At 35.3% G+C, this 13,881-nt stretch overlaps 1 protein-coding gene across 1 annotated transcript in view; it reads left to right on the top strand.

Moving 5' to 3' along the window:
• Nucleotides 1-13,881, top strand: part of CNOT2 (CCR4-NOT transcription complex subunit 2) — a 37,907-nt gene that overhangs the window by 17,548 nt on the left and 6,478 nt on the right. The window contains exons 6-13 of the mRNA XM_010170081.2: nt 1,363-1,488; nt 4,034-4,158; nt 5,709-5,829; nt 5,941-6,097; nt 9,684-9,745; nt 9,840-9,889; nt 10,785-10,885; nt 11,428-11,572. Of these exons, the coding sequence (XP_010168383.1) occupies nt 1,363-1,488; nt 4,034-4,158; nt 5,709-5,829; nt 5,941-6,097; nt 9,684-9,745; nt 9,840-9,889; nt 10,785-10,885; nt 11,428-11,572 (887 nt within the window). The remainder of the gene's footprint in view (nt 1-1,362; nt 1,489-4,033; nt 4,159-5,708; nt 5,830-5,940; nt 6,098-9,683; nt 9,746-9,839; nt 9,890-10,784; nt 10,886-11,427; nt 11,573-13,881) is intronic.

Genomic DNA, 13,881 nt, shown 5'->3' with positions numbered 1-13,881 from the left:
TTCTTTTGAAGATAAACTTCTCTGTAGAATACTCACTGTACATCACATGACTATAGATTATGCCTAGTCAGTTAGAAATGCAAAATACCTTATGGAAATGAAAAGGGGATCAGAGAAGAAAAGATTTGTCCATTTTCTCTGAAAATATTCTATAGGATAAAAACAGCAGGAAAGCATTTTTTGAAATTTCAAACTCCTGAACAACTGATTTATAATGTGATCATTTCAATCGGTTGTTTCAGTTGTGATTTTTCTCTGGGAGTTACTTCTTCACTTGAATTTAATGAACTAGAGAGGGGGAAGTATTCTTGTGCATAAATGCCTTAGGTTTATCCATGCTAACGTTTCTGTAGGTGGCTGCATATATGAAGCAACTTGAGTTGCTGGTGACATCGCAAAGTGAAAGGGTTTGGGCATCCCCTAGGACCTTGTGACATCTTTATAGAGTTGATGTTCTGGCCTTGCCTATGTAATATTTTCTGCTGCAAATTCATAGAATTGTAGAATCATAGAATGGTATGTGGTGGAAGGGACCTAGAAGATCACCTAGTTACAACCTCCCTGCCCACACCTTCCACTAGACCAGGTTGCTCAAAGCCTCATCCAACCTGGCCTTGAACACTTCCAGGGAGGGGGCATCCACAACTTCTCTGGGCAGCCTGGGCCAGTGTCTGACCACCCTCACAGCGAAGAATTTATTTCTAATATCTAATCTAACCCTACCCTCTTTCAGCTTAAAGCCATTACCCCTTTTTCTATCACTACCTGCCCTTATGAAAAGTCCCTCCCCAGCTTTCTTGTAGGCCCCTTCAGGCACTGGAAGGCCGCTATAAGATCTCCCCAGAGCCTTCTCTTTTCCAGGCTGAACAGCCCCAACTCTCTCAGCCTGTCCTCACTGAAAAATGTTTCTGTGTAACTTGTACTGTATTAGCTCTACAACTGCTTCAGCTTTATTTTACCCTACCTAAGGACAGAAGAGCTCCTTGATGCTGCTGCTAATATGGATTATTATGTTGTCTCAAATTTCTTCTTGATAGCTCCTTAAATTTTAAACAAGCTACCTATCCTAATACAGTAGTTTTGAAAGCCTGCCTATATTTTACGTGTGCAGTCTTTAATTCAAAATGTGTAGACCTGGTTACTAAGTAGTGCTGACTAGCTGTTGTTCAAAAAGAAACCGCAAGCATCTTTGGATTCTTTAGGCTAGTCTCATAATACAGAAGTTGTAGTTATTTGTAACAGTTATAGTAAGAGTAAAAAGATCAACTAGAGAAAGAAAATATATCCTAAATTTATCATGCATATAATAAAGTCTTTGAGTAAAAACCTTAAGGGAATTAAAAATATCTGCTTTTATTGTAGATGGAAGTGAAAATGTGACAGGACTGGACCTCTCAGATTTTCCAGCACTAGCAGACAGAAACAGAAGGGAAGGAAGCGGCAATCCAACTCCATTAATAAACCCTTTAGCTGGAAGGGCACCCTATGGTAAGACTATAGTTTTGAAAGCTCTTCAAACAAAATATCTATTTGCTTGGTTCACCTTTTACTGTTCATAAAACAATAGGTAGTCTTTTAAAAAATGCCAGACACTTGAACTCCTAAGTCTCATTTTTAAAAATAAATAATCAATAATCTCTGTGATTGGAGATTCCCCTCAGGCTTTTGTAAGTATTAGAACTCATCTGTTTTATCTTCACAGTTAATAGAGGCTGTTGGGATTTTTAGTCCAATTAGTATGATTACTCTGAAGCTGCTCACTCTGGACACTTCTTAGGCAATAGGTTGTTTTCTAGTTGCATGTGTACCAGAACTATTGAGGTCTGAGTAGTAAATTTTAGAAGTAGTATTTGATTACTAGTGATGTTATTGTGTAAAACTAATCAGCTGTAAACATACCGTATATTTCCACTGTTTATTGCTACTACTTGCTGTAGGACTGTTCACTGGCATCCTTACAATGAACATCAGATTTAAAAAAATAATTCGTAAGGATCGATTATTATCACTCAGATTCCAAGTCTGTGTCTTAGATAATTCTTGCTGAACAGCTTGAAAAATAATAAAAGGAAAAACTTTAAGGTGGATACAAATCTTATTATTTGGGTCTGGAAAAAAATTAAGGTAAGCTTAGCATGAGACAATACATTTTTATTATTGTTTTAATAGATTTTTGTTCTGCATGTTGCATCAGCTACTTGAAAAAGTTGTTTTTATAACCTAAAGTTATTTTTGCGACACTTGTCAAATTTCCAGCCAAAAATAACCCAGTGTTTTCGAACTGTAGAAACCTAGTGTTCTTCAGAGATATCTCCAACTTTAATTGGAGAGAAATAATAAATACCGCATTATCAGGAAAAAGTAGCCTCATGGACTGGGCGTAACCAGGGCCCTCTGCTTAAGATAGCTGTGAGAAAGAGCTAAATTAGTTAAACTGAACTGCTCCTAAGCACAGGGAAAAGTCACTTCCCAAATAAAGACACTGAAGAGTCAAATAGAGTGGAGAGCTAGTACGACTTGTGGTTTACATGAGATTTTGTCTGTCTCTGAAAGAGAAACCCATTACGTGGGAAACTGGTAGAAGGTAGGAAGGAGATGCACACGGATGTACTTCCAGCGTGGAGCTGGAGTCCGGCATTGAGCAGCACTGCTGCATAAAAAAAAAATCTATAATTGCTCCTTGCATGACTTCCCTGGTTTGGTGCTGCCATAGCCGTTTGCATGACTGTGTGGTGAAGCAAGAAAGAAGTTTATCTGTCTGAAGAGTTATCTTGAGATTTGCTTAATGCAGGGTATGGTGATAGAAACAATTGAGAACTAGGGGAATGAAATGCACTGGACGCTGTCTCCAGCAACAAAAAGTGGAGAGCACTTTTGGATGCGATAAAGAAAAAAAAGGTTTGAAACTGAACAGAGACATACTTTCTTCATACTTTTATTTAGAAAAATTAGACTTCAAGCAACTTTTTAGATAGAATGAGAACATGCAACACGCTCAGTTTTATTCATACAGTGGAAGAAATCATCATAACTCTGGATGAAAACGGTGAACAGCAGCAACAAGATTAACTCAGTGTTTTGGTTTTTTTTTTTTAAAGGAACTTTGATCTCTTAATTGACAATACTAGAGAAAGTCAGATATATATTGTCAGCTAGTGAAGTATTTTAGATCCTATACATATATTAAGAATCTTTGAAAAGGCCCTAGACTATTTCTGTCTTCTCTTCCTCTAGTGCAGTGTTGTTTGCAACCAAATTGCTGTATTACTTCTCTGTCTCAGCAAAGAATATTTGCCCTTGGGTGCGTGGTGTGGGGGCTTTTCTTTGGGTTTTTTGTTTGTTTGGTTTGTTTTTTATTATCTGGCATTAAAAAAAAGAGAATGTTGCTTTTCAGTAGTCGGAATCCATGTTCCAATGTGACTGGCCTACTTTTTTTAAATTAGGGTCAGAGCACTGAGAGTTGCAGGCTAAATGCTTTCAGTTTTCATACTGAAAGTAGGAGTCGTTCTTATGTCACAGGCAAGTATTTCATTGGTGATATGTTCTGTTGCAAGTTAGCTGGGCATCCTTTAAGAATACATGCTTCTAAAGAGATTATGCTAAGAAATTCTTCATGCAATTAGGGGATGGAGGAAAAATGTATTATAATCTTAAAAGCAGTACATCCTTCCTTCATCAGTAGATTTCCTTAAATACCGCTTTAATAATGCCTGTAAAGATTATTTCATTATTTAGGTGTGCAAAACAGGTGCTGTTCCTGGTAAAAGTACTGGGCTTCATTCTTAAAGCAGTGGATGTGTCTATGAATTTAACCCAGAGTGTTTCTCAGCTCACACTTAAATAAGAGGCTTTAGTCTAATATGTGTGGATGTTTTAAATGAATATGCTTTGTTTTCATTTACCTGGTTTTTTGAAAGTAATTTCTGCTGTACAGCTTGTGCATAGTGAAAATGGACAATAAGCAAGATCAGCAGCAGAAAATTCTTTACTTAACAGTCGTTTAATGTTATTTTTGCTTTCATTTTGATGATAGTTGGAATGGTAACAAAACCAGCAAGTGAGCAGTCCCAGGACTTTTCAATACACAATGAAGATTTTCCAGCATTACCAGGCTCCAGCTACAAAGACCCAACATCGAGTAATGATGACAATAAATCTGTAAGTAAACCTTATATTTCTTCTAATTATTATATTTTTAAATGGGCAGTGACTAATTTGTAGGATAAGATTTTGAAATTTGCCCCTCTAAATTAATGAGAAATTTTGCATAAGCAGCTTTTCATATATAACTATGTAAATAGAATATCTCAGGAAGTTTTTTGGTCCCAGCAGTCACTGCAACTTTGCTTTCTTAATTTCATATGACTTCTGTGTATCCTTTTGTATTTTGCAGAGGGGCCAGGGAGAAACTTGCAAGAGCACCTCAAAATTTATTTTTGAGAATTGATATATATTTTTAAAGTTTTGCAGTTCATGATTTCTCTTTCTACCAATTTCAGCTTATTTTTCACTTTTAGTGCCTCTTATCAGTAGTAGTAATTTACACATTATAACATCTTTCTTCAAAGCTGTCAAATCCTTTAAAAGTTAGGTGGTACAATATCACTTCAAGGTAAAATTCTTGATGGGGATATAAAATCACAGGGAGCAAGCTCTTTTAATGACCGTTGCATTCATGGGTATGTTGTAGACTCGTGGGGTACACTGTATCTGAAGTATTGTTGTAATTACCTTGTGTTAGATAGATCATAATATTATGAGGTTTTTTTTATTGTTTATTCTGAAATATTTGTAATAAAAATTGTTTATTTATTACAAATGGAAGATGAATAAAATTTGGATGGCAGAGAACAGTTTCCTGCAGTATTAGACAAAAGGTTCTAGTTTCTGATTGTTTTATTACTTATTGCTAAAAATATGTGGCATAAATACTGATGAGTAGGTAGTAGATGTGACTACGAACATATGTGAAAACTGAAAAATGCAACTGTTGTAAAAAGGGACAGGGGAGGCCTAGCTCCTAAACACTGTGACCAGGTTTATCACGTGGAAGATATTCTGATACAGTTAAGGCTGAATACAGTAAGGCAGGAGAGAGTAAATATGATTACATTGTGTTCCTGAAGACTCGTTTTAAAGAATAATAGAGAGTAAGAAATAATAATTATGGAAGATACCTTTTGTCAGTATATGGGCTTCTGGAGTGCAATCATAGTGTTCTTACCAGACATAGTGTTTACATCTTTTTCCTGATAGTTGCAAATGTGGAAACTGTATGTGGCTTACACCTGAAATTGGCTTGAGTTATTACCTGTTACTATGTCACGGAGTGTTATGCGGGAGCAAAACTATATGGGAAAAATGTCTGATGTGATGAGTCCAAAATATCCTCTAGTCACAGGCACTTGGGATTTCCACTGTGTATTCAAAGTCAGGTGTAAAATATTTTCTTATCATTGTAGACTGCAAGCTGTATGCTTATTAATAGCTCTTACTGTATGACAGGTACACTTTAGGAAGTGGTAAATATTATGTAAAGTTTGTCAACAGAACTCAAGAGCTTCAGCTCTTTATTCCATTTTAGTACCTAATTTATTAGAGTGACTTTGATGTAATGGTTTAGAGTGCTTGACTGAAAGCTAAGATCAACAATTTTCTCCATTTTGGATTGTTTCCATCACACCAACTCTGCAAATTATTTTTAATAGAATTTGAGTACATCAGGCAAAACATCATCCAGCACAGATGGGCCCAAGTTTCCTGGAGATAAAAGTTCAACTACGCAAAACAACAACCAGCAGAAAAAAGGGATCCAGGTGTTACCTGATGGTATGTGTGATTCCACTTTTTCTTCTTTAAAAGCTTTGATAGTCATTTAGATCACCTTGTTGATTTGTCTGCTTCTTGAAAGGAAAAAAATAATTTGTTCTTCTTGCCCAGGTCGGGTTACCAACATTCCTCAAGGGATGGTGACGGACCAGTTTGGAATGATTGGCTTGTTAACATTCATCAGGGCAGCAGAGACAGATCCAGGAATGGTACATCTTGCATTAGGAAGTGATTTAACAACACTAGGTCTCAATCTCAACTCTCCTGAGTAAGTTTCTGATTTTCAGTACTGTCTTTAGTTCTGGTTTCATTATGCTGTCGTTCATAATAATAGGCTCACTTACCTCATGAGACTATCAAACCCACAAGATATTTTGCCAAATGAAATTTGAAAATGTAATGACAGTAAAATAAAATTTTTACGTGCAAGAGAATTGTGCTTCAAGGCATACTGAGATCTTCTTATTCAAACTTTCAATAAACCTAGTGGCTTTGCTTATTCTCTTAACTTCTTTAGGACTTTCTTTAAGGAATTGACAGTGTGGTGTTAATAAATTTCATGTGTATGTTATTTTTCAAATAATAATATTCCTTGAGGATGTCTACATTTAACTCTCAGCAATTCAGGGGGTAAATTTGATTTGTATTAATGGTATAATGAACAGAGCATCTGCAGTGTTACCCTGCACCAAAGATTAATTTAAATGAAAATGTGGTTTTATAGTTAACTTCTAGTCATTCAGTTCACCTAAGTTTAGTCCTCTAGGCTTCCTGTAGATGCGGTGGAGAGAAAAGCAGTTAGCGACTGCACTAATGGTAAGATAAGTGCTTAAGATTGATAAGGTGAATGACCAGCCCAGGGTGCCTCTCTTTCTCCACTAGTTATAGATGGATCCTAGATCATTTTGGACAAAAATACTTATCTTCTAGGTCACTGTAACTGTGAGAGAAATTTAGTTTCTGGTACTCTCTGACTTTCAGCTGAGAATCTCCCATCATTTTGTTTCAGCAGAGTTTTACATAGCATTACCCTTATTGACAGGGTAACATATGCATTTTAAGGTTTGTGAATAATATATTGACAGATCAAAGACCAAACGGCATACACATGCACGTTTCACAAATGTATGTGGAGCTGCAGTCTGAATGCATGAGTTCAGGGCAGACTGATGAATGTGAATATCAAGGTGAGAGGGAAAGAATAAGAAAAATGGCTCCTGATTTTTTTCTGTCTTTAAATAATTTTCTTTAATTTACATACTTCTTGCTGGAGATGTAACGTTTTAGAAATTGCCACTTCCAGAATCTCTTTCTATAGAGCTTGCATCAAAACTTAGTCAAATTGTTGTGCCATTGGCACTTCTAAAAAATATTTCAAAATTATCTTCCAAAGTCAGTTGTCTGTAGTTATATTTGCAGAATGTGTTACATTAATGTAGTATCTTCTTCACATGTGGTGTTAGTCTTACAGGTCACATCTCTGTTTAATCCAGTAGTTTCTTCACTCTCATCCTCTTCTCCCACAACATAAAGAGAATGCATAAAGAGTAGTTATACTGGTCACAGCTTGCTGCTTTTCCTTGGTAGTCCCAGAGCTTACAGCACTGACAAGGAGACTGGTCTCCTGCAACTACACAGTACTTAAGTAGTTTGCCGTTCTCAGTACGGATTGCTCAAACTTAATTTGAGGTTGATCAGCAGAACGTAGAATGCCCTTGCTCATTGAAATAATTTCAAGTACATCTGTAACTGAATTCTTGAGTTGTTCCTAGACAAAGTTGGAATCTGGTTATGTTGTTTGGTTGTACAGCTACTTTCTCTAGCTGTTGACATGTAGAATAGTAGTAGTGATGGTACTTTTGGTGATACTATTTCATATTTTATTCCATGTTATTCATTAGATTTAATGACCAAGATAAAGTACAAACTTAACATACCTATTGGAAAGTCTACATAAAATCTGATAGGTTTACTTAGTGTCTCACTGCAGAGGAATATTAAACATACTTTGATGCTGTGATGACTTGTAGCTGTGCTAACGCAGCTCCTGACTACAGCATCCAAATTATTAGTATGTGTTTGTACATGAACAGCATATTTACCTGGCATGCTGCTGCATTTCCTTAGCAGCTATGCTATGAATAGCTGGATTTTTAACATATTTAACATTACTGTATATAGGGTATTTAGGGTCTTGGATGGAGGGGATAGGGTTAATATTTAATCCAGACAGTTCTGCATCATAAAGCCAGTTTTATTTTGTACTACAGAAAAGCTTTGCTAACAGCCTATGCAGTCCTCAGTGTCTGGACTGCTGTCTTGCCTTATGTTAAAAATCCTTTGCTTGCTTTATGAATTGTTGTTTGAAAAACTAAAAGCATTTCACATGTGGAAAGCTGAAATTTTACGATTTACGAGGTACTCCTCATGATAAAAATACCTGTCTGACTTAAACACATAGCACAATAAATGTGCTTTTAGAAACAAAATTTTAGAATTCTGTATATATCTCTAATGGTTTGAAGTAACCCTTTTAACAAAACAATTGGCATTACTTCATTTAATTCTTTAAGGATTATAGTAGCTGTTCATGTTCTGAAGCTTTCCGAAATATTCATCAAATAGACTGTAGGCTGTCCAGTACCTCCTTGAAGAATGTTAAATTTGTAGTTTTATTTGTATCATAAAGGGAACGCTGTGCACAAACTCTTCAGTTTTTATTGCATACAGAGGTACAGTCTGAGTTTTTAACATCCTGCGTTCTTTGCCCTAAGAAACCAAACCTCTAGGGCACATATAATGCTTCTCTTTTTGGGGCTTTCAGTAGAAGGAATGGTTTTGTTGTTTTCAACATCTGCAGATTTTGTCACTGAAATCTTTGTTCAGACTATAAAACATAAGTTTTTGGTAACACTAAGATTAATTAGCCTAGAGCAAGATTGACACCACTTGGTCAGTGTAGTTTTTGGCCTGTATAGCTCAGCTAGGAGTTAGTTGTGTTCAGGTAATGTAGTAGGTTTCCGATTTATTTATTTATTTATTTGTTAGTAATTATTAGACCTTTGACAAGAAGGAAGCAAGGATGTGATAGAGTGTACCAAAACTTGCCATAATAGCATGCTAGCATAGATAATTAAAAGCAGGCTGTAACTTCCTGCAAAAAGTACATTTTGCTCAGTCCTTTCTTTCACTTCTTTACCTGTTAATTAGAAAACTCATTCCTCAGTACCTCAGTCATTGTAGATGGAAAGGTCATCAGTTTCTCTTTGTTAAACTAAAGGCTCAATTTTTTATTATAGATTCTTTCAATCTATATGAAAGAAAAATATTATAGTAAACTTATCTTCATGTTTTGCTATGTGTCTGTTTGTCATCACTGAAATTTAGAAGAGTAAAATCTTTACTGGTTAGTTTTAAAAAAATAATAATCTGCCAGTATGAGTTTTTCCTCACCTTATAAATCATAGGCTAATAAATCATAACCCACCAGGCTTGTGGCAGCTGTTCCTGTGCAAATTGAAACCCTGTGTAAAACTGAATCCTAAAAGAGGTTGGGATCCCTGGCACTTAGGTTAAAGGAATGATAGGTACAAAAGGAGATCTTGGCCCTGTAGATTCCCATGGCAGTTTAAAAGCAATCTTACTGCATGTGTTAAGAAGAAAATTAATAAATGTAACTATTTTAGGAAATTGTGATAGAAATTTCCTTTTGTCCTTCCTTCCCACTGCAGATAGTGATTTTGGTTGTGTGGTATGGTATTTGGGTTTGAGAGATTGATTGTGGGGATTTTTTGTTTGCTTGGTTTGGTTTTTGTTTTTAATTTTGATAAATTTGTGCTTTTCTCTTTCTTCAGAAATCTTTATCCCAAATTTGCATCACCCTGGGCATCATCACCTTGTCGACCTCAAGACATAGGTAAGAGAAATAACTATTTAATTCACTATTAATATTTGCAAATTATATTCATTTACATGTCTTAATAGTTGCATCAATTCCGATTCTTTTTTAGACTTCCATGTTCCATCTGAATACTTAACTAACATTCACATTAGGGATAAGGTGAGTACGTGTGTGTGTGCTTTTTTTTTCTTTTTTTTTTTTAATTTATTATCAGTAATTTTCTAAATTCTCTTTCAGGTAGATAATGTTCAAAATCAGTGCATTTTATGGATATTCTCAGTCTGTTTAGGAACAGTGATGCATTACCTAGCTAATTGGACACATTATGCATCTATTCCACCTTAGAAAAAGAAGGGGAAGGCAAAACTGAGAATGGGCGTGGTTAGCTAAAGAACACATTATGTTTTTATGACTATGCCCTTCATGCAAAGCAGAAGTTTGTTATAATCCATATACTGTAATATTCAAATGCCATATTAAATTGAGATAAGCTAAGAATTGCAGTTCAAGATATTCTCGCATTTATCTGTTGCTTTCCATATCTACATGAATATTAATTTTTTTCTTAGATGTATTTTCTTTCAACTATTGTAGTTCTGTAAGAGGGATGACTGAGAAATATTGTAAGAAGTTGTAGTGATGTAACCTATTAGAATATGAAGTGAGCAAATACATGTAAATGTTGGGTTTTTTAAATTAAAAAAAGGAAAGTAGATGAGATTACACAGAGGTGCAGGGAGAAAATTCTGTCTTGCGTTTTTAAATTAAAAAAAGGAAAGTAGATGAGAGGTGCAGGGAGAAAATTCTGTCTTGCTGATTCATTACTTCTGTTTATTTTTCTGTTGTATCTTTTAAGTTGGAAAGGTTAACTAGAAGTTAAGAAAATTTATTGTTTTAATAATTATTACTCATGTTATATTAGAATACAATTTGCAACACACTTAAGATGGAAGCACATTCTGGATGTATCCTTGCATTACTTAAGTGGGATAGTATGTCTTAAAACTTTTATCTATTGTGATTTTTCATCCTCATTTTCTTCAATCTTTTGCAGCTGGCTGCAATAAAACTTGGCCGATATGGAGAAGATCTCCTGTTTTATCTCTATTACATGAATGGAGGAGATGTATTACAGCTATTAGCAGCAGTAGAGCTGTACGTTCAAACTGTTTTGTCAGTCTTATATGATTTAATCTATCACAATATGAAGTAGTAGATGTAAAAAAACCCCCAAAAAACAATTAAAAAAAAACCCCAACAAGTTAGACACTGAAAACAGTAGTCAGTCTAAAGCTGGAAACCTTTTTTTAAATACCTCCTCCAACCTTGGTTCCATTTTGTACTTTTTTTTTTTTTCATTCATATAGCAGAAATCAAAAGTCTGTCTCATAAATTTTGCATCATTATGAAGCACTGTGAAAAAGTGGCGAGTGCCAGTCATCGTTAAACATTTAACTTATCTTCAGCAAAATGAAAAACAGTAAATAATTTTAAAAGGAATGTATGTGATTAGTTTGAGGTGTAAATAATTGTATGGAAGAGGTATGAGATTGCAGTATAACGATGTCTTAGAAATTTTGGGTTGATTTTGAATGCATTGTATAGTTCTGATTGAAACCCTTAAAACTGTATTTCATGAAGTCATATTCAGATAACTAATGCTAAAAATTATTTTTCCTTCCTATTAATAATGAAAGATTTAACCGGGATTGGAGATACCACAAAGAAGAACGAGTATGGATCACCAGGGCACCCGGCATGGAACCAACAATGAAAACCAATACGTACGAGAGGGGAACATATTACTTCTTTGACTGTCTTAACTGGAGGAAAGTAGCTAAGGTATCTCTTTTCCCTTGTGAAGATTTTTTAAGTCTGTCAACCATGTATTTTTAAAAGGACAAAAGTAAAACCCAACCTCCTTCACAAAAATCTCAAACTTTTTAACCTCTGACTATTTAAGTTAATTATCGTAATTTCTGATGTGTGAGGGAATAGAGATTGCCTAAAACACTGGGTTTTGTATGGAAAAGGAGGAGACATCTCTCTATTTGCTGTGTTCTTTCAGAGGTTTGTATAGATTTAAAGCTTTTTTCAACTACAGAATTATAGAATGGAAAGCATTATTTGACACTTTAAAAATTATGCTTGCAGATATTTTATTGTTTTGCTTTAGAAAATTCAATAGGGAACTACCACATCTCACTTTGGAATTAAAAATAGGAATTGGGGGGTTGAGTTGTGGGTTGGGTTTTTTTGGGGGGAGGGCTGGGGTTGTTTGGTTTTGTTTTGTTTGGGAGTTGTTTGCCAAAGTACTTTGAAATAAATCACTTCTTTTAGAGTGGAGGCATATTTTCATGGTGCTTGTTTTCTGTATCCTAGTCCAAGAGGTGTTAAAAAAAAATCTGAAAGCTACGATCTTCTCCCTTCCCACTTCTGATAATCTGTTTGTTCCTTTCTGTCCATGAATACTGCCAATAATGTTCACCCTTTTTAGCTGAAGAAATTAATAGAATTGTGCTTCCTTTTCTCCACCTTCCCCAAAGATAATTAATTTTCAGTATCTTCCAACTTCTAAGACCATCCAACTTCCAGTTCTAGCTTTTAAAACCACGTTGTACAATGCCTTTTCCTTGCGAGATCCCAATTCCTGTGATTTCTCTTCGGCCCTAGGGCAAAGATTTTTCCTAATGCTCATATGTGCCAAAACACTGTTTGAGAAATCAGGAGTGCTAACATTCACTAACCTAGCAAGAGATGTGTTCTTTTGAAAACAGCCTGCCCTACAAGGTGATGCATTCAGCTTCATCTGGAGCTGAAAAAAAGATATATTCACACTATTCATACAACCATTACACCTACCTAGAGTCTGCTTGAGTGAATTAGTTTGTCAGGAATCTCATTCCTCAGTTAAGTTTGGTTATATGAGATTTTATGGATGTGGCATGATTTTGCTTCAATTTTTAACCAACATTTTGGATTCATCAATGAAAAAGCAAACATAAAACTTCCTTCTGTAGGTATGGTACCACACTCTTGCTTTTCTCTAAAAAACACTTAGCATATCAGACCAGATTAGTCTTGAAGCCTTGAACTCAACAGATGTGATTCTAGCATGTTGGAACTACTCTAGTTCCATGTGCTTAAGTATTACATTTAATCAGAAATCTTTTCACCTGAAACCTGACTTCTGAATTATTTGCTGAAAAGGCATTTAATTTCCATGAGCAAGTTGCATCTGTACGCTTGGAGATTGCATTAAATAGTTAAGTTACATGTCTGTTGATGTGTCTTTAAACATCAGCTTTAAAGGTAATAGAATTCAGCGTTCTCTCCTCTGTTAAATTACATTTCTTCCTAGCCAGTATATTGGAGTTTGCTGTCATCCAGATATTAACTAGGTATTATGCTCTTTTTTCTTTCTTCCCCCCTCCCCGAAGTAAATTTGTTTAGTCCATGCAAGCTTCCCTCAGAAATTAGCATTTTAGTTGCCCCAAATGATATGTGAAGCTCTTCAGTCTATTTGCATGTGTGACTGGTTGCCTCTGCTGCCTTTCCTAAGAAAACCAAGATTTTGTAACTGCAGGTTTTAATGGCAAGCCCTACTTGTATGGTTTTTCATATATGCAAAGTATGTCGGCACTTTTAAGCAAAAGCATCACTTCCCTCAAAAGAAAACTCAAACAAAAGGAAAGTTACAATTTCTGCTTGAATTATTTATTTGCTGCTTGGAATACTTTCTTAGGTTTCCAGTGCTGTTCAAAGCTATTTTATTATTATGTAAGATCATCAGAGGGAAAGTAATTATGTTTTGAAAGGATAGATTTCTTCTTTGGAGTCAACTGAATATATTCCATTTCTTTATGAGCAATCAGAGCCTCATGTAGGTTCATATATCAATGGAACTGAGTTCTTACCCTATGTGGAAACATTTCTTTTACTAGGAGGAAGTGGTGCCTGTTGTATAAGCATAATAACCTCTTCAGTGTATCTTCTTTTTCTACCTGTAGTAAATGTATGAAGCCGCTGCTTGATTCTTAATTATTACTTTTGAAGACAGTATTTTCTCTGTTCAGAGTCTTGATTGCTGTCCTGAAATTCAGCATCCAGTGCTTGAGTTGTTAATTACTACACCCCTCCTCCTTTAAAGA

The sequence above is a fragment of the Antrostomus carolinensis genome, unplaced genomic scaffold (genome assembly GCF_000700745.2).
Source record: "Antrostomus carolinensis isolate BGI_N321 unplaced genomic scaffold, ASM70074v2 scaffold37076, whole genome shotgun sequence".
In the NCBI taxonomy this organism is placed as follows: domain Eukaryota; kingdom Metazoa; phylum Chordata; class Aves; order Caprimulgiformes; family Caprimulgidae; genus Antrostomus; species Antrostomus carolinensis.
The sequence above is the reverse complement of the archived record's forward strand: the minus strand, read 5'-3'. Positions and strand labels throughout refer to the sequence as shown.